The sequence below is a fragment of the Oryx dammah genome, unplaced genomic scaffold (genome assembly GCF_014754425.2).
Source record: "Oryx dammah isolate SB20612 unplaced genomic scaffold, SCBI_Odam_1.1 HiC_scaffold_25, whole genome shotgun sequence".
NCBI classification, from domain to species: Eukaryota; Metazoa; Chordata; class Mammalia; order Artiodactyla; family Bovidae; genus Oryx; species Oryx dammah.
Window position 1 is genome coordinate 73,628,219 of NW_024070209.1, and position 24,359 is coordinate 73,652,577.

The 24,359-nt window shown below is 42.1% G+C and overlaps 3 protein-coding genes across 6 annotated transcripts in view; 2 read left to right on the forward strand and 1 right to left on the reverse strand.

Moving 5' to 3' along the window:
• ADCY3 (adenylate cyclase 3) overlaps positions 1 to 1,245 on the forward strand; it is an 86,114-nt gene extending 84,869 nt beyond the window's left edge. For 2 of the 3 annotated variants that reach the window (XM_040224488.1, XM_040224489.1), the window contains one exon: positions 232 to 1,245. In XM_040224488.1, the coding sequence (XP_040080422.1) occupies positions 232 to 414 (183 nt within the window). In that variant the 3' untranslated portion in view covers positions 415 to 1,245. The remainder of the gene's footprint in view (positions 1 to 231) is intronic. The other variant, XM_040224487.1, reaches the window with a different exon arrangement.
• Positions 412 to 14,999, reverse strand: CENPO (centromere protein O). Of its 2 annotated transcripts, none has more exons than XM_040224511.1 (8): positions 14,891 to 14,999; positions 14,109 to 14,218; positions 12,726 to 12,883; positions 5,486 to 5,603; positions 4,548 to 4,807; positions 3,468 to 3,639; positions 2,599 to 2,762; positions 412 to 1,012 (listed from the first exon to the last, which is right to left on the reverse strand). In XM_040224511.1, exons 2-7 carry the CDS (start codon positions 14,152 to 14,154, stop codon positions 2,626 to 2,628), a joined length of 891 nt encoding a protein of 296 aa, XP_040080445.1. In that variant the 5' UTR covers positions 14,155 to 14,218; positions 14,891 to 14,999; the 3' UTR covers positions 412 to 1,012; positions 2,599 to 2,625. The 2 variants fall into 2 exon arrangements, with proteins under 2 accessions (XP_040080445.1, XP_040080444.1); XM_040224510.1 differs by lacking the exon at positions 14,891 to 14,999 and adding an exon at positions 14,538 to 14,884.
• PTRHD1 (peptidyl-tRNA hydrolase domain containing 1) lies at positions 14,645 to 18,146 on the forward strand. The gene is made up of 2 exons (XM_040224515.1): positions 14,645 to 14,929; positions 17,672 to 18,146. The coding sequence occupies exons 1-2, from the start codon at positions 14,678 to 14,680 to the stop codon at positions 17,840 to 17,842; spliced, it is 423 nt and encodes a 140-aa protein (XP_040080449.1). The 5' UTR covers positions 14,645 to 14,677; the 3' UTR covers positions 17,843 to 18,146.
• The last annotated feature ends 6,213 nt before the right edge of the window (positions 18,147 to 24,359 follow it).

Sequence of the window (24,359 nt, forward strand, 5' to 3'; positions counted from 1 at the left end):
GATACACATTGCCAAACAAGGTGACCTATGGCTGACCTCCTAAGAGAGCAGGCAGGAAGGCTACCTTTAAGAGAGAGAAGAGCTGGGCAAACCCACCCCCAATCTGTGCCCAGGCTGAAGGGGACAGGAGGGGAGCCCTGCGGGCCTGAGTATGGGAACTGTGCTGGGTGCTGCCAAGCCCCTCAGCCCAGGCTCTCTCTTTAACCCCAGGCTCTCGGTTCTCCTCTATAGGTGGTGGAAGAAACCCAAGTCATCCTTCGAGAGTACGGCTTCCGCTTCGTGAGGAGAGGGCCCATCTTTGTGAAAGGGAAGGGGGAACTGCTAACCTTTTTCTTGAAGGGCCGAGACAAGCTGGCCACCTTCCCTAACGGCGCCTCAATCACACTGCCTCACCAGGTAGTAGACAACTCCTGAATGGCCTCCAGCCCTACGAGAATCCAAAGGGGAGGGAAGAGTTTATTTTTGGGAATCAAAGAAAGGCTTCGGGAAAGGACATGTGACCAAGTCCCAACAACCCAGGCTGCTGAAGTGCACATTCACATAGACTTTAGGTTTAAAAAAATCTCCTTCAGCCTTCATTTGTCCATGGACGTGCGAGCTCTGAGGGTGGCCATACTATTCCTCAGTGTGCCTCTAGCTTACCCAGAGAGTAGGGCTCATAGTCATGGTACTGGAATGTTCCTTCCAGAGCCCTAGTTCTTACCAGCCCTCTTCCACCCAGAGAGGCCATGGCCACTGTGAGTAGGAAGGGCTGCCAGAGGTGGAACAAGGCTGCTGCCTCTGTGCCTGGCTGGGAGCACAGGTGGAGAAGCTCTGCTTCAGATGAGGGCCGCTCGCTGGCCACCACTGGCTCCGCAGCTAGAACCTGGAAGCAGTGCTCTTCACTCTGAAGACCTGCTTGTCTGTGGTCCGAGTTAGGTGAAATGGCTCTTGTCCTGATAATCTTGAAAGGTTCTTCTGGAACCCCAGTCACCTTAGTCATGGGAGCAGAAAGTGCAATATTTCCTTTTACCTGGTGGGCGGGAGGGAGGGAGGGAGGGAGGGAAAGGGATTTTATTTCTGAAAGAAAAATATATAAACAGATCTTCTACATTTATATTTTTAACTTTCTGTTAAGAAAATACTCCAATATTGCCTTGCCTTTTGAGCTCTTGCTACAGTCGCCTTTGCTACTGCTTAAAGAGAGAATTTACAGGTATTGATAAAGAACAAGACTGTTTTATTAAAAGCTTTATTCAACTTGAATATGATCATTTGTGCCAATTCTGTTAACGGCCCTCATCTGAGAAGTGCCTTCTCTCTCCCACACTCATTTGAAAAGACCCTGATGCTGGGAAAGATTGAGGGCAGGAGAAGAGGATGACAGAGGATGAGATGGTTGGATGGCATCACTGACTCAATGGACATGGGTTTGGGTGGACCCTGGGAGTTGGTGATGGACAAGGAGGCCTGGTGTGCTGCAGTTCATGGGGTCGCAAAGAGTCGGACACGACTAAGCGACTGAACTGATCCTGATACACTGGTCCTGACCGTGTGCCTGGAAGGCAAGAACTTAAATTAACACCTCCCTCTCATTCTTAGGCTGCTTCCTTCTAGATGGTGGTCCAAGCTGGCTCGACCATCCCCCTGTGCTCCTCCCACAATTACCTGTGGCACCCACACCTGCAGGTTGCTGCTTGGCCATCAGCTCTAGGACGGGACCGTTTTAGAATGAGGCCAGAATACAGCTCAGGGCTTTGGACAGTAAGGGCAGTGATGACTCCGATTTGTGACTTGGCAAGTGACAGGTTTTCACATCCATGCACTGGCCTTGCACATACTCCCAAGGCAAGGAACAAAAAAAGCCAGCAGAGCGGAGGCCATGGTTATGTGGAGAAGTGGTTCACTAACTGGACTAGGAGAGGATGAAGACAATTGCATGGCCAGGGCCTGGAGCTTACAGAAAAGGGAAGAGATAAAGGAGAGGGGTCCACTTCCTTTGAATGATCAAGGTATGAGTAGACTTCTGATCATGAGCTGACTCAATAAATTCAGTGCTCTCCCAACATGTTTTAGGAAATGACATTAGATACATGCAACTCCAATTACTCTATCCGTAGTACACCACATTCTTTGTAAATCAGTGGCTGAGAATATTCCACGCCAAACCAAAGATTAACCACACTTCCCTTCTTAACTATATGATTCACGTCATATCATGAACCCTGAGAGTTCTAAGAACTTTCTTCTCAAAAGTCACAGACAGGAGAGTGAGACAAAGTTAGCTGAAGGTTTCATAAAAGCTACATAATTAAATGGTAATACTCCCTCTCTCACAAAATGCCTTCTGTAAAAAAATCTCATCTTCAGCTAAAATGTGTGATTAATATCTCAAAAAGAAAAGATGATTTTGAGCACTGGAGCAAGTGACCAGGCAATTTTGGAGACCTGTCCAAAAATGCCAGGGTCAATAGCCTGAAACTTGCCCCTGACCATCCTGATAAGGTGGGTGTCTGTTCTCACTCCAGGGATGGCCCCCAGGAAAAGAGTCTGAGCCTTTCAACAGTTTTCAGTTCCCAGGACCTTGCCCGCAAGTGTGGTCAGTACTTGTTTACTCACTTCTGATGTGTTCCCAAAGAAAATATTCTAGGAGACCAGGCTCATATCCAGCTTTTCTCCGTTTTTTGCAAATGAAGTAAACACCTGATGTAGGGGCTTCGTAAAAAACAGGTTTTCATGGGCAGCTCGCTGTTCTTCCCACATTCTGGGTAATGCTTCTGTCCCTGAAAAAAAAAAAAAAAAAAAAAGACAGGATCTGTCAATCTCACAGTGCTAATATTTTGGGACCAATGGAGCATTTTTTTCGTTTTTGGTCTGGAGCTGAGACAGCCTTGGCCCTTACTGGTCCAGTGAAATTTTGAGACCAGAAACACAGACTCTGCCCAGAGAAATCTAAAAACCTATGATGTGAAACCTGCCTCCTAAAAACATTTTATCCTTTTTCTCGTTACTGTCCATTGTGTTACGTTTAAGAACAGAAGTCTCAGCCATCACTGAAAAATTCCCATTCAGAGACCGGTCTCTGCAGAGCTAAGGGTATGCCGACTTGTCACATCTATTTAGCTTCACAGTGAAGCGAGTCTCAGCTTTCGCCACCACAGTGACCCTATGACGCAACCTCATCACTGGTCTAAGAGGGGTTTCCAATGAAAACAAATCATAAGCTGAAAGAACTGTGGCGGCGATGGACTGAGCAGAGGAGGAAGAAAAAGTTGGATAATTATCTTTAATACTTAACAAAGAGGAGAGGAAAACTGACAGAAATAGGCCAGATATTCTTGGTATCTTACTGATTGTATTTTTCTGTTCACAGTACAGAAATAGAAGATAGTATCTCACAGGACCAGCTGATATAGTCTCACTATTTCAATCACGTGAATAACACAGAGCATATTATACTTTCTTCCTGGCGGCATCCTTCCTCTTACCTTGAGAAGTAACAGTGACGTCAGTTGGAAGGGTTGTGGTGAGGTCCTTATACAGCAGTCTAGCACAGAAGGGGAAGGACTGACCTTCCGGCTTCACTTTGTAAGTAAATGACAGCAAGTTGCACAATGAGTTTCTCTGCAAGGGCCCCACAAGAAAGGCTGCAAAGTCACTCTAATGGGGATGGGGATCAAAAGAGACACAAAGTATATGACAATTACAGCTCCAAGGCAGTAAGTGGCTATGACGCATCAAACATGTCTGCCAAAAACAGGGCCCATTAATTAAATCTCAGAAATAAATGAAGGATAGAGAAAGGCCTGAAAAAAGGACAAATGATAGAGATTTATAAGATAATTAAGAGTTGGTAGCAGCCTAGAAGGCCTGTAAGAAGCACTTACTAAGTCAATGTCCAGAGGCTGGGGAGACACTATTTCTGCTAAGAACTCAGGGGACGTCACACGTTTGGCTGAAATGCTTCATGTCTACATTCACATGTCAGTATCTAACTGATAACCAGAAGCTTCAGTCATTCCAAATGCACAGAGAAATGCTAAGCTTGTAAGAGTCACTTATTTCCTGCTTGCATTCATTTCCTTTTTTTTTTTTTTTCCCCCTTTTTACTGCAACCCTAGCTCAGTTACAACTCTAAGAATGTAAGGCTGAGCTTAGGTAAAGATGGACAGCATTCCTCTATGGCATTTTCAGAAACCATTATTCTGCTTGCACCTATTTCCAAGGCTCAGAAAAGACAGCTAGCACACAGCAGGTCATCTACTGGGCCTCCACTGAATTAAAAATAAAGCACTTTGTGAGAGGAAGGATGGGTCAAGTATAAAAGCCTGAGAATCACCATTCATGAGTAAATAATCACTTCACCAGTACCCATGCTCAACACCATCCAGAGTTTCAACAGAAGAGGAGGTGGAAAACAGCTTGTATGTAAATAAGAAATGAGCATTAGGACGACAACAGTCAAACCTCTGGCTTGGAGTTATGAACTATTCTGAAGTACAAAAGAACATGTCCCTTTCTTTCAAGTCTATCTGGGCTCACAAAATGTTTTATAAGATCACAGATACCTGAAGTCGATCTGCCTGGTACTTCCTCCCTGAGTAAGCATTTAGGTATTCACAGAGAACAAACAGGAAGTGCGGAGTATTAGTCTGTAGGTATTTTGCAGATATCTCTTCGAGGGGAATGAAGACTGGCACCGAATGGTGATGTATCCAAAGTGATTTCTCCATGACCAGATCCACAAAGTAGGAATCCAGCAGGTTCCCCTCAAAAGCAGTGCTGATGCAGACACATACTCCTCGGCTGGTCAGCTTCCCGCTGATCCCTGGGACAAGTAAGACAGTGCCTTAAGGGACGCGAGGCAAAGGCTTCATCTGTGCATCCCACGCCCCTCAGCTCCGCCCAGTACACACACCACGGGCTCAAATGCTCACTGAACGAATGTCTAGACTTTCTTCTGACTTTGACTCACTTTGAGTTTGTGTTCTAAAACCACAGAATGGTGGGGGAAAAAGAACATTCTAAGTATCAAATTACTGAAGAAGAGATTTTGAAATTTTCAATTTACCTATGGCTCCTTTTTTCCCCGAGCATCAAGTAACTTACGGTAGTACCCAGGTCTTCTCACAATCCTCTTATGATACAGATAATAGGTAAGTAAGTCCTCATTTTAGTGGTGAAACAGAGACTTGAGGGGTTCAAACTATTTGAACAGTGGCATCAAGCAAACCAGCTGTAAAGGAAGTTCTGGCACACGGTCTAGCACATGTTGAATCACTACAATGAATAGTCTAAGCCAGTCACCAACCAATCGGCTGCTGCACAGGGGCCAACTTTGCAGATAAAGCTGCCTATGAATGGCATGCCAGTTCTCCATGTGTATGTTGGGGGGTGGGGGGCAAAATTCAGTGTTAATGAAATAGGTCCAGGACTAATAATACATCTTGCAAACTATCTCACCAGACAGGAGACTTGGACTGAAACAGGTCAGAAAAAATTATACCTGTAAAACGATATGCCTGTAGAATGGCTTTCATATTTTCCTGTTTTCTCTTCAAAATTTCTTGCTCACTAATCGCTAATGTTTGGTCAGGTTCTACAGTGGCAGTAGATGCTTTAACCTGCAAGACATGTGGCAGATCAATCTGGGTACAGAGGCGTAATAAAGTCCCATGCCCTCACCTACATGGGAAAAATGTACATGCAGAGAATTTTTTTATTATGTTATGAATCAAGAAATGCTACTGTGGCCAGCCAGCTGGTGCTATGAATTCACAGTAGAGGAAGAATCTTGTGGGTTATATACAGTACCAGGAATCCGAAGCAGAAACTGCTGGCCTGAAGAACAATGCATTTGGCTGCAGTATAGTCTTGTGAGAGGAGAAAGAAAAGGAGATAAGGAAAGCCTAGGGTAAGGAAAAACAGCTGTCAAGAGGCAAAGCTGGTAAAGTTGGGTCAGACTGCGCAGGCTTTCAAGTGCCAGGATGACAAATACTGATTATAAGTCGCACACTGTGAGCTAGCTACAACCCAGTAGATGCTATCAGACTAACTCCTTCTGAGACAACTACACAACCTGATGAAATACCAAAAAGACATAAGCAATTTATGCTAGTAAACAAACAGAAAATGGCCTGAAGGCATCAGAGAAGCACCAAAATAGCCAGACTGAAGACTAAAGATAAATGTGGAAGTTAGTTGGGTTTCCCCGCTCGTAGTCTTGTTGATTTTTATCACACGGCATACAGGCCAAATAGAGAGCTGCAAGCTAGATTCTGCAGCAGTCTCACAGTGCCAGGGCAACAGAAACTGGAGACTGAGGTTACCAGAGCAGACTTCCTATGGGCCAAGACAGAGAAATGGGAATCCAACAGGCTGCATGCCACTTGTCCTCCAGGCATAACAGAAAGAAGCTGGTGAAAATTAAAAAGCTAAGCAGACTGTGAAGGTCAGAGCCTGCCAAAGAAGATGGATCTTGACACATCTGTCCTAGCACACCCAAGCTTTCAAGTAAGGCCTCCACAAAGGACTACACTCTACGAATGAGGGCAAACCAGAAACAGATGAAAGATGACCTCAGCTGGTTGATAGTGATGTGCCCATACACTATCTGCCTGTCAGAAAAAAACTGAAATTCTTTCTGGAAGAAGACAGCATAGTTCAGAATCCCTATTTTTTCCAAACACTACCCATCATTGAATCAAAAAGAAAAATTACCAAGCATAGCAGGAAAGAGGAACACGTGGCTGAAAACCAGAAGGAAAAAGAAGACAACAGAAGCAGATCTGAGGGGATTCAGCTATTTGAGTTATTATCAGACACAGTCATTAACACAGATTAAAGGATGGAAAATTCATACCAAAGGCCTGGAATCTATTAAAAAGACTCAGATGAAAATCCTGAATCCAAAAAATACAGTAACAGAAATCAGGAATTCAATGGGTTTAAAAGCTGACCAGACATGTAAGTGGAAAATAGTTGTATTTTCATACCTAGATTAAAGTAGAATAAAGATATAAGAGAGATCACAGTAAAAACAAAAACTCCACACATGGAAACCCCAGAAATAAAGAAAAAGAACAAGACAGATACATTACTTGAAGAGATAGATACTGGGCAAATTTTCCAAACAAATGAAAACTGCAAGTGATTAAGGCGTGCTGTAACACAAAGCAGGATAAAGAAAGGAAACCAATCCTAGCTACATGATGATGTGAAACTACTAAAACCCAAGGACAGAATCTTAAAAGCAGCCAGAGGAAAAAAGACACATTATATTCAAACAGTAAGACTAACATCTGAGAGAAACCATGGAACCAGAAGACAATGAACAAATGTATTTAAAGTGTGAAAGGAAATACATTTCAACCTATAATCTGAATACCCAGCAAAAATACCCATTTAAACATGAAAAATATAGTGAAAGAAGGGTGCTTTCAGACAGACAAAAGTAGAGAATTTTCATTTTCAGCAAACCAACACTGATAATAGTATCAAAAGGAGCTACTTAAACTGAAGAAAAATAACCCCAGATGAAAATATGGAAATGCAGTACTAAAGAGCACTGAAAAGGGTAAATACGTATAGAACTTTATAGGCACAGTGACTGTACAATGAAGTGTTTCACAGAGTTTAATACATGTAGAATTTACATACAACAATAACATGAAAGGTTGCATGTGTGGGAAAGAAAAGATGTTAGGTTCTATAATTATCTATGAAGTGGTAAAGGTACTAAAGTATATTCTAGTAAGAAAAACAAGCCTGTTTTCTCAAAGATAATCACTAAAAAAATGCTAAAAGTCATATAATTAACAAGCTAATGGAAAGGTGGAATAATATCCAAAAAGTAGCAAGAAAGAAGAGAAAGAACAAATAAAATAGTAACATGGTAGACGGAGATCTGGATATACTGCGTTATATGCTTTAGTCGCTCAGCTGTGTCCGACTCTTTGCGACCCCATGGACTGCAGCCCGGCAGGCTTCTCTGTCCATGGGGTTCTCCAGGCGAGAACACGAGTGGATTGCCATTCCCTTCACCAGAGGGTCTCCCCGACCCAAGGATGGAACCCTAATCTCCTATATTGCAGGCAGATTCTTCACCATTTGAGCTACAGGGACGTTCTTCTAGATATGTTAGGAATCATTAAAAGTTCATAGACTAAAAAATTAAAAGAAAAAGACAGCCAGGCTGGATTAAAACTAATTATATGCTGCTGCTGCTAAGTCGCTAAGTCGATTCAGTTGTGTCCGACTCTGTGTGACCCCACAGACGGCAGCCCATCAGGCTCCCCAGTCCCTGGGATTCTCCAGGCAAGAACACTGGAGTGGGTTGCCATTTCCTTCTCCAATGCATGAAAGTGAAGAGGGAAAGTGAAGTCGCTCAGTCGTGTCCGACTCTTTGCGACCCCATGGACTGCAGCCTACCAGGCTCCGCCGTCCATGGGATTTTCCCAGCAAGAGTAATGGAGTGGGGTGCCATTGCCTTCTCCAACTATATGCTATTTACAAAAATAAGAACTGTCGAAGTTTTACTTGACAAAGTTGGTTTTAGGGGAAGAAGTTTAACTAAAATAAAAGGGAACACTGCATAATGATAAAGTCAAAGTTGCTCAGTCATTTCTGACTCTGCAACCCCATGGACTATACAATCCATGGAATTCTCCAGGTCCGAATACTGGAGTGGGTAGCCATTCGCTTTTCCAGAGGATCTTCCCAAGCCAGGGATCGAACCCAGGTCTCCTGCATTGCAGGCGGATTCTTTACCAGGTGAGCCACCAGGGAAGCCTAAGAATACTGGAGTGGGTAGCATATCCCTTCTCCAGCAGATCTTCCTGACCCAGGAATCAAACTGGAGTCTCCTGCATTGCAGGCGGATTCTTTACCAACTGAGCTATCAGGGATAGCTGATAATGATAAAAGGTTGCTGCATAAAAATAAAAGGCTTACCAACCAGGAAGATAAAACAATCCTAAATTTGTCTGTACCTACTACACAGCAAAACAGAATGAAAGGGGAAAAAATGTATAAATCCACAATTATAATGGGAGCTCAATACATTTAGCCCAGTAACGAATAAGTTGACAAGTAAAATAGTGAAGAAATGAACATCGTTATATATAGAGAATACAGTACCCAAAAATGTAAAATCCACATTTAATGAACATGGAACATTTATCAAAATTCACCACATGCTGGGTCATATTCTTCCATCATAATGGAATTAAGCTACATATCAATAACTAAAAAATTACTAACAAATCCAATTTTTAGATATTACGCAGTATACTTCTTAAACTGATGGGATAAAGGAGATATCACAATGGAAATCAAAAATATTTTGAATTGAAATGATAATGAAAACATATGAAAACTTGCAAGATATAGCTAAAGCCATATGCTATGAATATTTGTGTCCCTCAAACTTCATGCTGAAATCTAATGCCCAGTGTGATGGTATTTGGAGGTGGGGGCTTTGGGAGATGATTAGGTCGTAACTGGAGAGCCTTCATTAGTGTCCTTATAGTGTCTGGAATTAGTGTCCTTATAAATGAGATGCCAAAGAACTAGCTTGCCCCTTGTGCCATGTGACGTTACAGTGAGAAGACCACAATCAAAGTAGTAGTAAGGGAGCCTCCCCTGGTGGTCCACTGGTTAGGAATCTGCCTGCCAATGCAGGGGACGCATGTTCAAGCCCTGGTCTGGGTAGATCCCACATGCCGCAGAGCAACTAAGCCCAAGTGCCACAACTACCAAAGCCCATGCTCTGGAGCCCGTGTGCCACAACTACAAAAGAAGTCACCACAAGTCCGTACACTGCAGCAACAAAGACCCAGTGCAGCCAAAAATAAAATATTCTTTTAAAAAGAGGTAATAAGTCCTCAGACACTAAATTTGCCAGTGTCATAATCCTAAACTTACCAGCATCTACAACTGTGAAAAATAAATATTTGTTGCTTATAAGCCATCTACTTTACGTATTTTTGTTATTGTGGCCCATGTGGATTAAGACAGTACGCTTAGAGGGAAATCTATAACTTTAAACACATACAGAAAAAAAAAAAGACTTAAACAATTAAGTATCGGACACAGCTGAGTGACTTCACTTTCAAAAAAAAAACAAACAAACAAAAAAAAAAACAATTAAGTATTCATCCCAAGAAACTAGAAGATATATGCCATGTACAATGACTGGAAGGCACAATACTATAAAGATTTCAACTCTTTCCAAATGGATATAGATTTAGTGCAATTCCCATCAAAATTAAAGGAGGTTTCTTTTTGGAAACTGACAGCCAATTCCCAAATTTATGTGAAATTTGAGGGGACAAGAGTGGCCACGATAATTCTGAACAGTAAGACCTAAACTATAGGAATCAAAACTTTTCAGTAATAAACCTCTGGTACCTGCACAAAGACCAACAGACCAATGGAACAGAACAATCAAAGATGGGCCTGCAGCAGACCCAAAGACCCACTGCAACACCATGGTGAAAGAGGGACCTTCAAGTAGTGGTACTGAATGAACCGCATCCCCAAATGGAAAAAACCAGCAAGTGTGACCTTCAGGGATTTCCCTCCTAGTCCAGTGGCTAGGCCTGTGCACTCCTAATGAACAGGGCCTGAGTTTGATCTCTGGTCAGGAACTAGATCCCATACGCTGCAACTGAGAGACTGCATGCCACAACTGCAGATCCAGAGTGCCATTAACTAAGACCTGGTGCAGCAAAATAAATAACATTTTTAAAACAGAACATGACTTCTATTTCACACCATGGTACACAAAAATCAATTCCATAGGGACCATATTTCTGAAAGTAAAATAAAAACTTTTCAGAGAGTAACATGAACATCTTCATGTTCTTAAGCTAGGCAGATATTTATTCAAAGGAAACATGAAGTTAGATTCTTAAATCAAGCCTCATTAAAATGAAGACTTTCTCTTCATCACAAGATGTCACTGGAGAGTGAAAAGGCAAGTTAGTCTTTAAAAGAAGATTTGGAATACAGATACACAACAAGGTACTTCTAACCAAAATGTGTAAAAAATTCTACAATTTAATAAGAGACATACGACCCAATAAAAATTCTGCAAAAATTCTGAAAAGTTCATTTCACAAGACTTTCAACTGTCCAAAAAAGGTATAAAATCATTAATTAAAAGAACTCAAATTAATTTACAGTGACTTACTATTACACGCTCACTAGAATGATAATTTTTTAAAACTGACAGTATCAAGTATTGGTAAAGATGCAAAACAATGGAAACCCTATATACTGTTGCTGGTAATGTAAAATTGGTACAATCAGTCTCAAATTCTGTTTGACAGTATTTACTAAAGATAATCTTTGTACCCTGTGACCCATCAATTCAACAGAAAAGTACGTATTTTTACATCAAAAGATAGCAACAAGAATACTGCATTATTCTTAATACCCACAAAGTGAAAAACCCAAATAACGTAAATGTCACCAACAGTTCAATAAGGAAATAAATTGTGGGATAGCAATAAAAAAGAATGACCAGGGGACTTCTCTAGTGGTCTAGTGGCCAAGACTCTGCTCTTTCAATACAGGGGTCCCTGATTTGATTCCTGGTCAGGGAACTAGATCTCACATGCCACAGCTAAAAGATTCAGCACAACCAAATAAAATAAGTACATACATTGTTGCTGTTCAGTTGCTAAGAAGGACACAGCATGCACCAAAATGAATGAACCTCACAGAGAAATCAATCCGCAAAAGACAGACATAACAGAGTTCATACTTTTTTCATTTATATAAAGCTCAGAAACAAGTAAACCAGTGTTATGATAACAGAAACCAGAATAGTGTTACCTTGAAGGAAATGACTAGGAGGATGGAGGAGGGAGACTTCTCAGATACTGGTAATAGTCAACACCTTGATTTGTGTGGTACTTACCAGAGTGTGCTCATCTCTATAAAAGGATCTTTAGATTTGTGTACTATATACACATATTTATCTATCTATATTAATATACAGATACATATTTTCTCTTTACTAAAAAAAAGAAAGGGAAGAGGGAGGAAGAGAAGAAATGGAGACAAGGAAGAGAAAGAGAAGAAAAAGAAGGCAGACTGAGGATGCTTGTTGATTGAGCAAGAAAACTTGTAATAATGAAAAATTTAGTATTTTATGAACATTTTCTTGGCTGTGCAAAATTTATTGGAAAATATAAATATTAGAAGAGAACCAACTAGCAGACTACTGCAATAATCCCACCATCTAAAACCTGGTAAATATTAAGACCCATGTGTATAATGCACAAGCTATGGTAAGGAGGAGGTGGAGGAAGGGGGCACAAAGACAATCTAAAGAATTTGACAGGTTTTACTAACTGGATCTGGGCTAGAGAGAAAGCTTAAAAGAGGGAAGAGTCAAAGTTTACTGTGAAGTTTCAAGTTGGGTGAAAGATGATTCTAGAAAGATGGTATTAATGACAAAAGTACTAATGACTCAAGTCCGGCTGAAACTGAGGTAAGAGGCTCACGTCCATGAGGGCAGGTTGAGAGACCATTATGAATTCACCTGGCCCATCAGTAAGGCCTGCCAACTGTTAGATGATATTGATATCAGCTGACTCTATAGGTGTGATTACTTGAGGAATCAAGGACTGAAATTGCTCCAGTTAAGACCACAGGTGCAGATTTGTTTATCCCAGATCATGTTAGGTTTTTACACTCCAGGAAAGCCTGCCAATATTGATCACACTTTTACTCACTCTGGCTTGACGCTGTTTCACTTCAGCCCTCAGCTTATCTCGCAGATGTTTCAGTTCATGAATCCTGGCTTCAAGAGCCTGTGCGTTCTGTGGCTCTTCCAATTTTTTATGGGATTTGCTCACTTGAGTCTCTAGTCTTTCCAAGTGAGCTAAAACACCTGAGGGAAGTAAAAAGGAACTTTCAAACAAAGGATTTCTAAGTCCAGGAACAGGAAGCACTGCAGGGAAGAACAGACCGTGACCCTTTCCCCAGAACTTTGTGGTCAGTTAAACTGTAGACTACAATTGCCAACAATTGATAAAACAAGAGGAGCTGACAACAGAAGTCAATGGTCAGCAACCTCTTAGGCAGAACACTGACATACAAGTGGTTACTTACTAAGCCACTGTTCAAAAAGGGAATCATCTAAATATAGCTAATCTCAGTTATCTGTGATAACAGTGACCCAGAAGAAAACAGGGTCAGAAAAAGTATTTTTTTTAATTGGGTTTTACACACCTTTTCCCAAATTGGTAATGTGTAACTGTTTGGATTTAGACATCCATAAAGATTTGAGTGAGTATTCTGAAGCCCTGAAAAGTATCAGGAGCATAGAACTATAACGGCACACACTAAAAGGAACTGTCCACCAAAATTACTGGGCATTAAACAGGAAAACAAGCTCAGCAACGGACAGAAACTCTGGCAATCTCACTTTCCAAGAGACTAAAGACCAATATAGTTGAGGTCCTAGTTTTAAAATGCTAATCAACTCTAGCAATGAAGCATCTGTGAACATTTCCTACATACTAAGACACTTACACTAGATCCTTTACTTGCAAAGCATGTAAAGAACTGAAGCGTTTGTATCTCCTATACATTATGCATCTGCTAAATGCGTCAATGAAAAGCATCAAAACAATTACTTACCTAAGTTCCACAACCACCACCACAATATTATTTCCTCCATTTTTTCAGATGAAGCAATCAAGGCAGAGAAAGGTAAAATAACTTGCCCAAGGCCACAATATTTATAATGACACTGCCAGACTCAAACCCAGGTCTAACCAACACCGGTCACTGCCTGGCAAGGCCCCTTCCACTGGAGTAATGCGGGAAATGGCCCCCCAAAAGTTCTGAGAAGAAAAGAAGGCTCACTGGCTAGAACTGCAGCCCTGAATACGAACATTTAGTATAATAATGCATGCAACCTACCGGTCGAAAAAGGGAAAAGAGCTTAGAAATAAGTCATTTTTCCTCCTCCAATGATCTCAACTGCCTTTAAGTCTTCCATGTTAGTTTTGTTCACCATTCTACTCCCAAACTTCGGGTTAGAGGAGAAACGGGCTTTCAGCCTGAGAATTATTTTGAGGAGCAGTAGTTAAATGTGAACCTTTGAATACCTCCGCGAGACTCGCCGTCTTGTCTTAAAGTATTAGCCAGCTCCATCTCCTCCTCAGATTTTCAAAGGCCTTCCTAGAAAAGTTGTCCATGCACCAGTAATTGAGTTATCCTTGCGGGCAAAAGAAAATGGCAAGAATGTATTCACACTCACGACAAACCCACAGGGCCAGTCCGCACAACGCAGACACGCACCCCTGAGCCCCGACACCCCAAGGGTATTCGCTAGGATGCCCCTTCCCTGACCCGCCCGGTCCATCCCCAGGTGCGAGCCGGTGTCTACCTCCCGGTCCCTGCGCGCTGCCGCGGCACCACGCCTCTGGATCCCCTCTCTGGGTTTCCTCGCACACGGAAGGGGCTGTTGAGGCCTCTCAGCCTTCCACCCTGGTCAGAGCCCCGTCCGCCACTGGGTCTGGCTTTCCCTTTATCACCTCTCCTCTTGCTCACTCTAGCCAGGGCCAAGAATTCCCGCCATCCTCGGCTTCAAAATCTAGCCAAGAGGTCCCAGCGTGCTTTGCGCTCCCGCCGTACAAAAACATGGCAGCGCTCAGGGCCCCTCCCTGATCCCGGCATGCACCGCGGGGTAGGCCCAGCCTGTCAGCTGAGCAGGAAGATGGCGGCCTCTGGCGGAGAGCCGCAGATCCTGGTACAGTACTTGGTGTTACGAAAGGATCTATCACAGCCTCCGTTTTCCTGGCCAGCAGGCGCAGTGGTCGCACAGGCCTGTCACGCAGCCACCGCGGCCTTGCACCTTCACCGCGACCACCCGCACACAGCCGCTTACCTCCGAGAGCTAGAGCGCATGCGCAAGGTGGTCCTCGAGGTGAGGCACTAGGAAGAGGGGGTGGAACCTTGAGAACGTTGGGCCGGAAGTGGGTTTAGTTTTGAGTCCGGGCGCCTGACATCACGGAGTGGATGTGGGTTTGGGTGCCTAACATCATGGAGTGGGTGTGGTATTTGTGTGTATGTGCGGGGAGGGGGGGGGCGGTCGCCTAGCATCATGGGGTGGGTGTGGCGTGTGTGTGTGTGTGTATGTGTGTGTGGAAACGGTTCTGGGGCTTGAGCTACTGCCCGGCGAGCCTTACCTAGACGGGGCGGGGCCTGACGGTGTGAAGAGTGGACACCCGGCCAGTTATAAATGCTTTCCGCGCCGCTCCGGTCTCACCTGAGGCCCTCTTAAATAGATGCCTGTGAGGGCGGAGGGGTTTCTACCTGTCTTTCTACCTGAGTGCTGTGCTGGCCTTTTAATGGCTGTGCCGAAAAGTACAGTCCTTATCCCTCTCCAGAAAACCGATCCAGAAGGGTAGGGACTCAGGGTTCCTTAGTGCAAGTGAAATCAAACTGAAGCATTTACCTGGGTCTGACCCCAAAATTTGAAAATAAATGTGAACCCTAGTGTGATTTGAACCTAGCATCAGAGGTAAGGTTCTTTTTACAGGTGGCCAAACAGATCTTACCCTTACCTTCTGTCAATTCTGCCTCTAGAAATGTATCTTAAGAAAGTAACAAGATGCACCCAAAGAGCTTTGCACAAAGATACTCATGGGGACGTTTTATAATAGTAAAAAATGTGGAAATCATTAAATTTCCAATACGTGAGTTGGCTAAACTTCGGCCCTGATAATGGATTATTATGAAACTAGTCTAAGTCATGTTTTTTAAGTACATTTAGCTGGCATGGAAGAGTGCTCATGACATGGTGCTCATTGAACTATATTCTACATACAAAATGATCCAGATTATGAAAGGAAAAACTAAGTAAATACATCCAAATATTAAATAGTGGAATTTTGTTTTTTTAGTAATGCTTCACTCTGTTTTTACTTTTGTACATTAAGCACATATTTTATAATGAAAAAATGATTGCTTTCATTTTAAAGCAGCTTTCTTCTCATAAAATTTATCTTAATAACTGAGGTGGAGGGTTGGGGTAATTTCTTCTTGGCCAGCTGGCAAAAGCATTATTTTTCAAGAGTAAACTTGCTGTTGAGTGTTGAAACATCAAATAGTAACCTGCAGGGAGAAGTCCTGAGAATCTGTAAGGCAGAAAAGAAACAGTCTTTCCTTTGGATTCTTTTTATAGGACTTTTATAGGAAGACTTCAAGAAATCATGTGGTTTGGACATCTCCCTCTCTCTTGCTTTTAGCAGATAAAATATTTACCCCTTTTCTCAGATGAGACATCTGAAGCCCAGAGATTAAGTGACTTCTCGGAATTTAAAAGACATGTCCTGAGTCTCTTGTTAGCTGTGACTCAAGAAAGGGACTTAGGAGTCACCATTGATTAAATAAAGGTGCTCCTGTAGCCACAAAGACCAATAAGATATAAGACAATGCCACAATTAACTCCATTTACTGAGTGCTTACTGTGTTCCAGACACAGATCTGAGCCTAATTTCACTGAATCTCATTACTACTAGGAAGTATTGTCATCTCATTTTACAGGAGGGAAACAAAGGTTCCACTAAGCCACACAACTTATCAGAGATCACACAATGAGTAAGGGGTGCAAAGTTAAAGTGTTAGTTGCTCAGTTGTGTCCAACTCTTTGTGACCCCATGGACTGTAGCTCACCAGGTTCCTCTGTCCATGGAATTCTCTGGGCAAGAATACTGGAGTGGGCAGCCATTCCCTTCTCCAGGAGATCTTCTCAACCCAGGGATCAAACTCAGGTCTCCTGCATTGCAGGCAGATTCTTTACCATCTGAGCCACCAGAGAAGCCCAGTAAGTGGTAGAGCAAGGGTTTAAACTCACTCTGAGTGCTGCTCCTGGTGCTGAGGAAGGAAGGAAGGAAGGGAAGTCAATGGATTCTTCAGCATGCCCAAAGGACTCAATAGATTAAGAGTAGCAATCCCAGCATCTTCTACTTTGATGAGACAAACCTCTAGTTATCTTAGTGGCTTCTGCCTTTCTAGGCTATACATATATATACACATACACACACACACCTTATGCAACATAACACACTAACGATATTTATTTTCTAAGTGATAGCTTTACTATTTCCTGTAATGGGATTTGCATGGGTGATAAAGATGATGAGAAACAATTTCAGAAGGACACTAAAGAATCATTTGCCCACCATTGAGTTAACAAGGGGGAACTATCCCAGCAGAAAGAAAATCCTTCTTGGTGTGTGTGGACTGGGGTGGAAGTAGGAGGGAGGTAGAAGTGATGTGATTTTAGAAAGCCTTCCAGTAGTCAACTCTTAATGTCAGAGCTGGCTGTGGAATTAGTGATGGCTGTTTAGTCACCAGAACTAGAAAATGCGTAGAGCATAATTACTGACAGCGCACTCCCTCAGCATCTCAGGAGGGGAGAGAAAAAGCTCCATTTTATACATAGAAATATTAAACCTTACCCCACTCCCACCCCTTCAGAGAGGGAATGGCAAATGGAGTGATGAAGCTGTTGCTTCTGGAGACATTCTCTACAGCGCCTTGTTTGGGAGAGCTGTTACTCCACTTTCAGTTAAGAGGAGTCCCCCTTCATACTTTTTTTTTTTGTTTTTGCTTTTTGTCATTTCCTAAGTGGGCTTTTCAGCCTGTGTTCTGCTCCTTTCAGGCCCCAGATGAGACCACCTTAAAGTTGCTGGCAGAGACGCTGCAACAGAAGAACATTGACCACGAGCTGTGGATGGAGCAGCCAGAGAACATCCCCACTTGCATTGCGCTCCGTCCCTACCCCAAGGAAGAAGTGAGCCAGTATTTGAAGAAGTTCCGATTGTTCAAATGACTGACGTTATCCATTGCTTTGTATGTTTGAGTATCAGCTGGATCCAGAAACTACATGCCATGCATCCCTAAGCATCGCGTACTCCTTTCAATGACAATTCCCTCTTCCTTTTAAATTATGGTAGTTTTTATTTTTTCTTGGCTGTGCCACATGGCTTGTGGGATCTTAGTTCCCCAACCAGGGATTGAACCCACACTCTTGGCAGTGCAGAATCCTAACCACTGGACTGCCAGGGGATCCCCAAATTATGACAGTTTCTTGAAGGTCAAACACATGTTCATATTAAAGTTGTCATTAATAAGTATTTCCTCTTACTTTTAATTAATAAGTTCAGATGGGGAAGGTAGGTGAGTAGCATTATCATCTATGGGTCATTGCTCAAATAGAAGATTTGGTTAGACTTCCATATAGGGTCAAGGAAATGCCCTTACTTTTTTTGTTAGAATTAATATAGTTCTTTCAATCACCCAGGTTTAAAACTTAGCCTTTAAAGTCCTTATCTCTTACTCATTTTCAGTTCTTATAATCATTGAATCTAGGACACCATCAGATTTAAGATATACAGTGATTTTTACCTGTTGTTAAGAAAGGAGAAATGCTGCCAGTTGAGACATACAGTTAACTGAAAGATGTATTCCAGTTTCAAAGATAAAAAATTTATTTAGTAAAATATGCTCTCTTTGTGACCCCATAGACTGTAGGCCACCAGGCTCCTCTGTCCATGGGATTCTCCAGGCAAGAATACTGGAGTGGGTTGCCATTTCCTACTCCAGGGGATCTTCCCAACCCAGGGATGGAACCTGGGTCTTCCGCATCACAGGCAGATGCTTTACCCTCTGAGCCACCAGGAAGCCAAGAAAGGAGAAATGCTGCCAGTTGAGACATACAATTAACTGAAAGATGTAGTCCAGTTTCAAAGATATAAAAATTATTTAGTAAAATATGCCAAGTACCACGTCTATTTTCCTATAGCTTCCAGTGCCACCACCCTGAATTGGGCTCTCGTCTTCCTCATGTGTGTCCCACTGGTCTGCCCATCTAGTGTATCCTGGTTACAAGGCAGCAGATGTTCTGCCACCAGGTTTATGTAGATCACTGAGCACCCTTGTCAGTACAGGGTCCTACTTGCCCATGGAATAAAGGCAGGATTCCTTAGATCAGTACTCAGGCCCTCCGTATTTATATTTCCTAACTAACTTTTTAGGTGAATCTTCAATTCCCTTGTTCAAACTTGATGCATCAGTAAAGACACTCCAGTTGCTTCCCTCCAGTCTCTGGCCCGCGAGTCGAATGTTAGGACTCTCCTCCTCCCTTGCCTGCCTCTGGACGTAAGCTGTTTCTGGCTCAAGTGCTACCACCTTCTCAGAGCCTGACCTAGCCACAAACGATAGCACCCATCTCTGAATGTCTATATAATATAGACAGTGCTTAAAAATAGGCAGGGTCAGGGGCATAAGGGAGGACTGGCCTTGAACAGGGAGAGAGAGAGAAAACTTTTGAGACTAGAGGAGAGGGAGTGGGGAAAAGTATGAATATATATGTTTATAGTGGAAGAAATACCTGTTGACTTAATTTTCTTCTATGAAGTGGCAAGCATATAGTCTTCCAGAACAGTGAATAAACTTTCTGAGCACCTTATTACATGGCATAACATGTTATGGTTAAAGCTCAGACTCTAGTGTCAAACAGCCTGAGTCCAAATCCTGGCTTTCATACATTTCAGCTGGGTGAACTTGGGCAAATCACTCAACTTCCCTGAGCCTAGGCCCTTCATCTGTAAAACAGGGATTTACAGGAGTGCTATGTGGATTAAATGTGTCAGTGTGTACAAATCCTGTGGAACAATGCCAGGGCACTCAGTGCCAGAACCTGAGTGTAAAAATGTAAGACACAGCCCTCAAGAAGCTTTCAGTCACGTAAGCCAGTTGTCTAACTCCTTTTCTGGGAAGTGATGCCATCCACTCCCTGCTACTTCCATTTAAGACAATTAGGTAAATGTTTCCAAATGATACTGAATTTTTAAAAAATCTATATATTTTAAAAATTCAAATTCTGCAGTAAGACAGTGATACAGTCAGAGAGAGATGAGTGTCTATACAGCTGGGAGATAACAGCTCAGGCAAATGCTTAAAGCTCCCAAGGGAAGAAAGGACAGGCACTCAAGTGAGAGTAAGACAGTAGCAGGGAAGCAGCAGCTTTCCTTAGAATCAGCTAAGCTTATTATCATCTGAACTCAGAGTTTCTCAAAGTGTAGTCCCTAAACTAGCATCATTTGAGTACTGGTTAGAAATATAAATCCCGGGGCCCTACCCCAGACCTACTGAACTGGAAACTCTGGTATTATCTAGAAGCAGGCTGGTCCCAAGAGGCAGCCAACCTAAAATGTGTACAATGAATGTGTGTGATTTTAAGTCAACACATATGATAGTGTACGATGTGCTTACAGGAGGGAGGCAGGAGGGAGAGCAAGAATCTGGCACTAATTACACTATGTGGCCTTGCACAGCAAGTTTACAAATAAATTTTTCTCCAATGGGGCAAGGTTGTGTTGCTAGACCTAGAATAGGCACAAGTCCTTGACAAGGATCTATGCTTTGATGAGTTTCTTACATGTGAAAAACATCTGATTATTAACAAAGTGCTTCCATCGTACTAGTCAGTTTTACAGTTCTGTGATGCAGGCTGTCTTGTCTCAAGGTTGCTGATTCAGAAAGGGTTAGACTTGCCCAAGATCAAAGTGGCAGGATTGGGGTTGAAAACCAGGTCTTTGATCAGTCCAGTTTTCTCTTAACCTCTTATAGCTGGTTACTCATTTGATTTTCAGCCATGTAGATACTAATTAAGAGTGGTTTGAAAAGGGGTTATGAGTAGTTCAAGCGCTAGGAAGCTGTATCTTCCATTTTAAATTGGTTAAATGACATTCCAGATTATAAATCAGCCTCCTGTGACTGTGAGCTGTGTGACTCTACCTTAGGGATCAATTATCAGTGGAGGAGCTGACAAAATTCAGCTTGTGAACGTGTACAGCTGAGGATCAGTGCCTAGGTCATTGCTTCCCACGGGGCCAGCTGAATGCAGAGGGCTCCCCCACGGGGGCATGTTACAGTCACCTTTTATTGTTGTTTAATCAACATATCTTCCCCACAGATTCTGAGATGCCACCCTAGGGGTGTGCACTGCTTCCTGGTTGAGAGCTGTGGCAATAGTGAACCACTGTTGATGACAAGAAGGTGTTAGTATGGAAAAATGGCTGAAAACCACTGCCCTCGGCTACCTTGGCCTCACAAGTTTTAGCCATCCTCTGAGGTCAAGTCAGCACAGCCCCAGCTTCTCCTCTACTTTGAGATCCAGATATGGAAGGTCTTAAATGCCGGCCTATGCCTAAGTTTTAGTTTTGGGGGCTTTGCAAGGGCCAAAAAAGTGGCACCCAAGTTCTTAACCTAGGTTTTTGAGAAATAAGATAAAAAGCAGATGAAGGAAAAAAAATATTTTTACTATCAATAGGTTAGACAATAGAGCTTCATGTGACCCCTGAATGGGCTTGCTACTTTCCTGTCTGAAGGGAAAGCAGATACCGAAGTTTCTGCTTCTGGTCACGGGGAGAAGTAAAGAGAGAATAATAAATCCCCCACATTCAACCTGTCAAACTTTGACTAGTTCCACCCAAATGAGAAACATGGACCAAAAGCAGTCATCCACCAACTGAGCTATTCATTCAACCTGCACGAAGAAGAGCAAGGGGTGGAACAGCAGACTCCATATGAACATTATGTTTATTAAACTCACTGTATAAAGAGAGAAGTGGGGAAAAGGCATTCTACCTTCTCCCCAACACTGTATGTAAGGAATTCTGAAGAAGAACTAATGATCCAATAGGAAGACTGTTCCGACAACAGGTTCAAGATGGATTTGCTTGGAATGGGGAGGCAAGTTGGGACATAATATAGACGATGTATAAAATCAGGCACAAGACTGATGATGTGGTGGCAAAAGGAAAACTGAGCCATAAGAAATGTGGTGTTATTTCCTTACAGTACAGACAGAAACAGCAAGGCAGGTGACAATCCCAGAAGACTTGAGATTGAAGCTGAACCCTGCTACTTAATGGCTATGCAATTTGGCTTCTGTTTCCTGAATCTGTGAAAAATTCCTAACGGGAATTAAACAATCAATTTAAATTTAAGGACCAATTAAAACAGTACCCCACAAAAGCACTCTATCACCACACAATTTAGTGTGCAATTTAATGCAATCATTATAATCAATTCTTTTTTTCTCATTGTATTGCATTATGGAGATGTCAGATCAAGACCTTACACTGGGCTAGGACCTGTAGGACAATAATAGCAGTGTGCGTAGGTATCCCTGACTTGCAATCATTGACTATAATGGGAATGCTTTTAAACTTTCAATGTTAGGTATGTTGATTTGTTGAAAATTTCAGCAAATCCTTTGCGTTAGATTAAGGATGCTCCTTTCTGCCACTGCTTAGCCAAATTAAAAAAAAAAATCATATGTGTTTTTTAAAAATCAACCACTTTTTTTTTTTTCCATTTACTGAGATGATCTTTTTTTTTTTTTTTTCATTGTTACCATGGTGAATTGCAGTGCAAGATCTCAAATACTGAACCATCTCTGTCCTTGGAATAAACCCTACTTTGGCATGATGATTTAATATGAGGGAGATGGCCTAGTACAGACACGTGGGTTCCAGTTATCTTTCTGTCTCATGGCTTTAAAAACTAATCAAATGATGACTTCCAAATCTGTATCTGCAGCCCCAGCTACTCCCCTAAATTTCAGCCCCCTCTATATCCTATAGGTTTGACAGCTCCTCTGGGATGTCTAATAGGAATCTCAAACTTACCATGGCAGAAAATATACTTGCCTCTTTTCCCCCATCCCTGTTAATGGAAATTCAATCCTTCCAGTTGTGTAGGCCAGAAACCCTGGAGTTGTTTTTGATTCTTCTGTCATTCCACATCTGATATATGGCAAATACTGTTGTCTCTACTTTCAAAATACATCCAGAACCTGACCACTTCTCACAATTTCCACTGCTACGATTCATCTTAGCAGACGGAGAAGATGGTCCAAGCCATCTTCTCTCACCTGTACTATTGCAGTAGGCTCCTACAGGTCTACCTGCTTCTGCATTTGCCTTCACCACAACTATTCTCAACACAAAATCCCAAGTGAGCCTTCCAAGACCCAAGTAAGATCATGTTATTCTCCTGCTTAAGATCCTCCAGTGGCTGGTCATCTCAGAGTAAAAGCCAAAGTTCTTACATTGGTCTACACGGCTCTACCTCCTGACCCTCATTACCTCCTTGACTTCATCTCCTACTATTTCCCGCATTCACTCTGCTCCTGCCTCTAGACTTTTGCACCTCTGCCCAGAAAGCTTTCTCCATACTATCACACAGGTGCCCCCTTCTCTGAAGATCTGACTTTCCTGTTTTAAACTGTAAACACTTTCCTCCAGTAGTATTCTCTACCCCTCCTTTCCTACTTTTCTTCATAGCACTAATCACCTGGCACACCACGTATTTTGTTAGTTTGTCAAATCAACCTTCATTAGAAGACAAGCTCTGTGAGGGGAGCAGGGATTTTCATTTCCTTCATGGATGTAGCCCCAGTGCCTGGAATAGTATCTGGGAAATGAATAGCAGGTACTAAATGAACATATGTTATCATTGTTAAAAATATTCATTCTTTAAAATAGTTATTGTGCAATGTTTCAAAAGACAAACACTAAAAATTCCCAAGATTAACTACAACCTGCTTTTAGAAATTGATAGAGTACTCTATTTGGGGTTATAAAAATTACATATCAAAGACTGACTTAAAAACCTAGAACCAGCCCATTATACTAACCTTTCTACTTTAATATAAACATGAAAAGTTCTTATTAAAAAGTTTTAATAAAGCTTTCAGAAGATGGTAGGATGAAATTTTAAACCTTAGGCTTAGATGTGCATGAGTCTTTAAAGAGTATTTTCTATGTAAAGCCTTTTCCCCAGTTGGTTTTGGGTGAACTTTGAAAGTCTAGCTTACTACGTAATTATCATTTAAAACACTATTGCCAACATCAGCAGAATATTAAAAATAAAAGCTAATTTGAAAATTAATGCCTATTTTATAAAAGTTTGCAAGTTAAAAAAAATGAACAGGAAATATGCAGCCTAAAATTTAGTTCAGGCAGATGTATAATAAATTACTATAGATTTGAAAACAAAGCAGAACTAAGCAGGGCTGGCTCTTAAGGTATGAGGAAAATTCCAGGTAGGACATTTGTTCTGTTACAGGGAGCTCTTCCTGTTCATTACCTGTCCCATCTGTCTGCTTTTCAAGTTGTCACTCAGCTTCCAGAGGCACTGGTTTTAAAGGCCAATCTAATTTCTCATAAAAATTTCACAAAAAGCCATCTTACTCTTGTTCAATTTCATCATGAATCACTTCTCGGTGGCATTATCTTGTGGGTGAACAACTTGTAGGGCACTCTGTATACTCACTT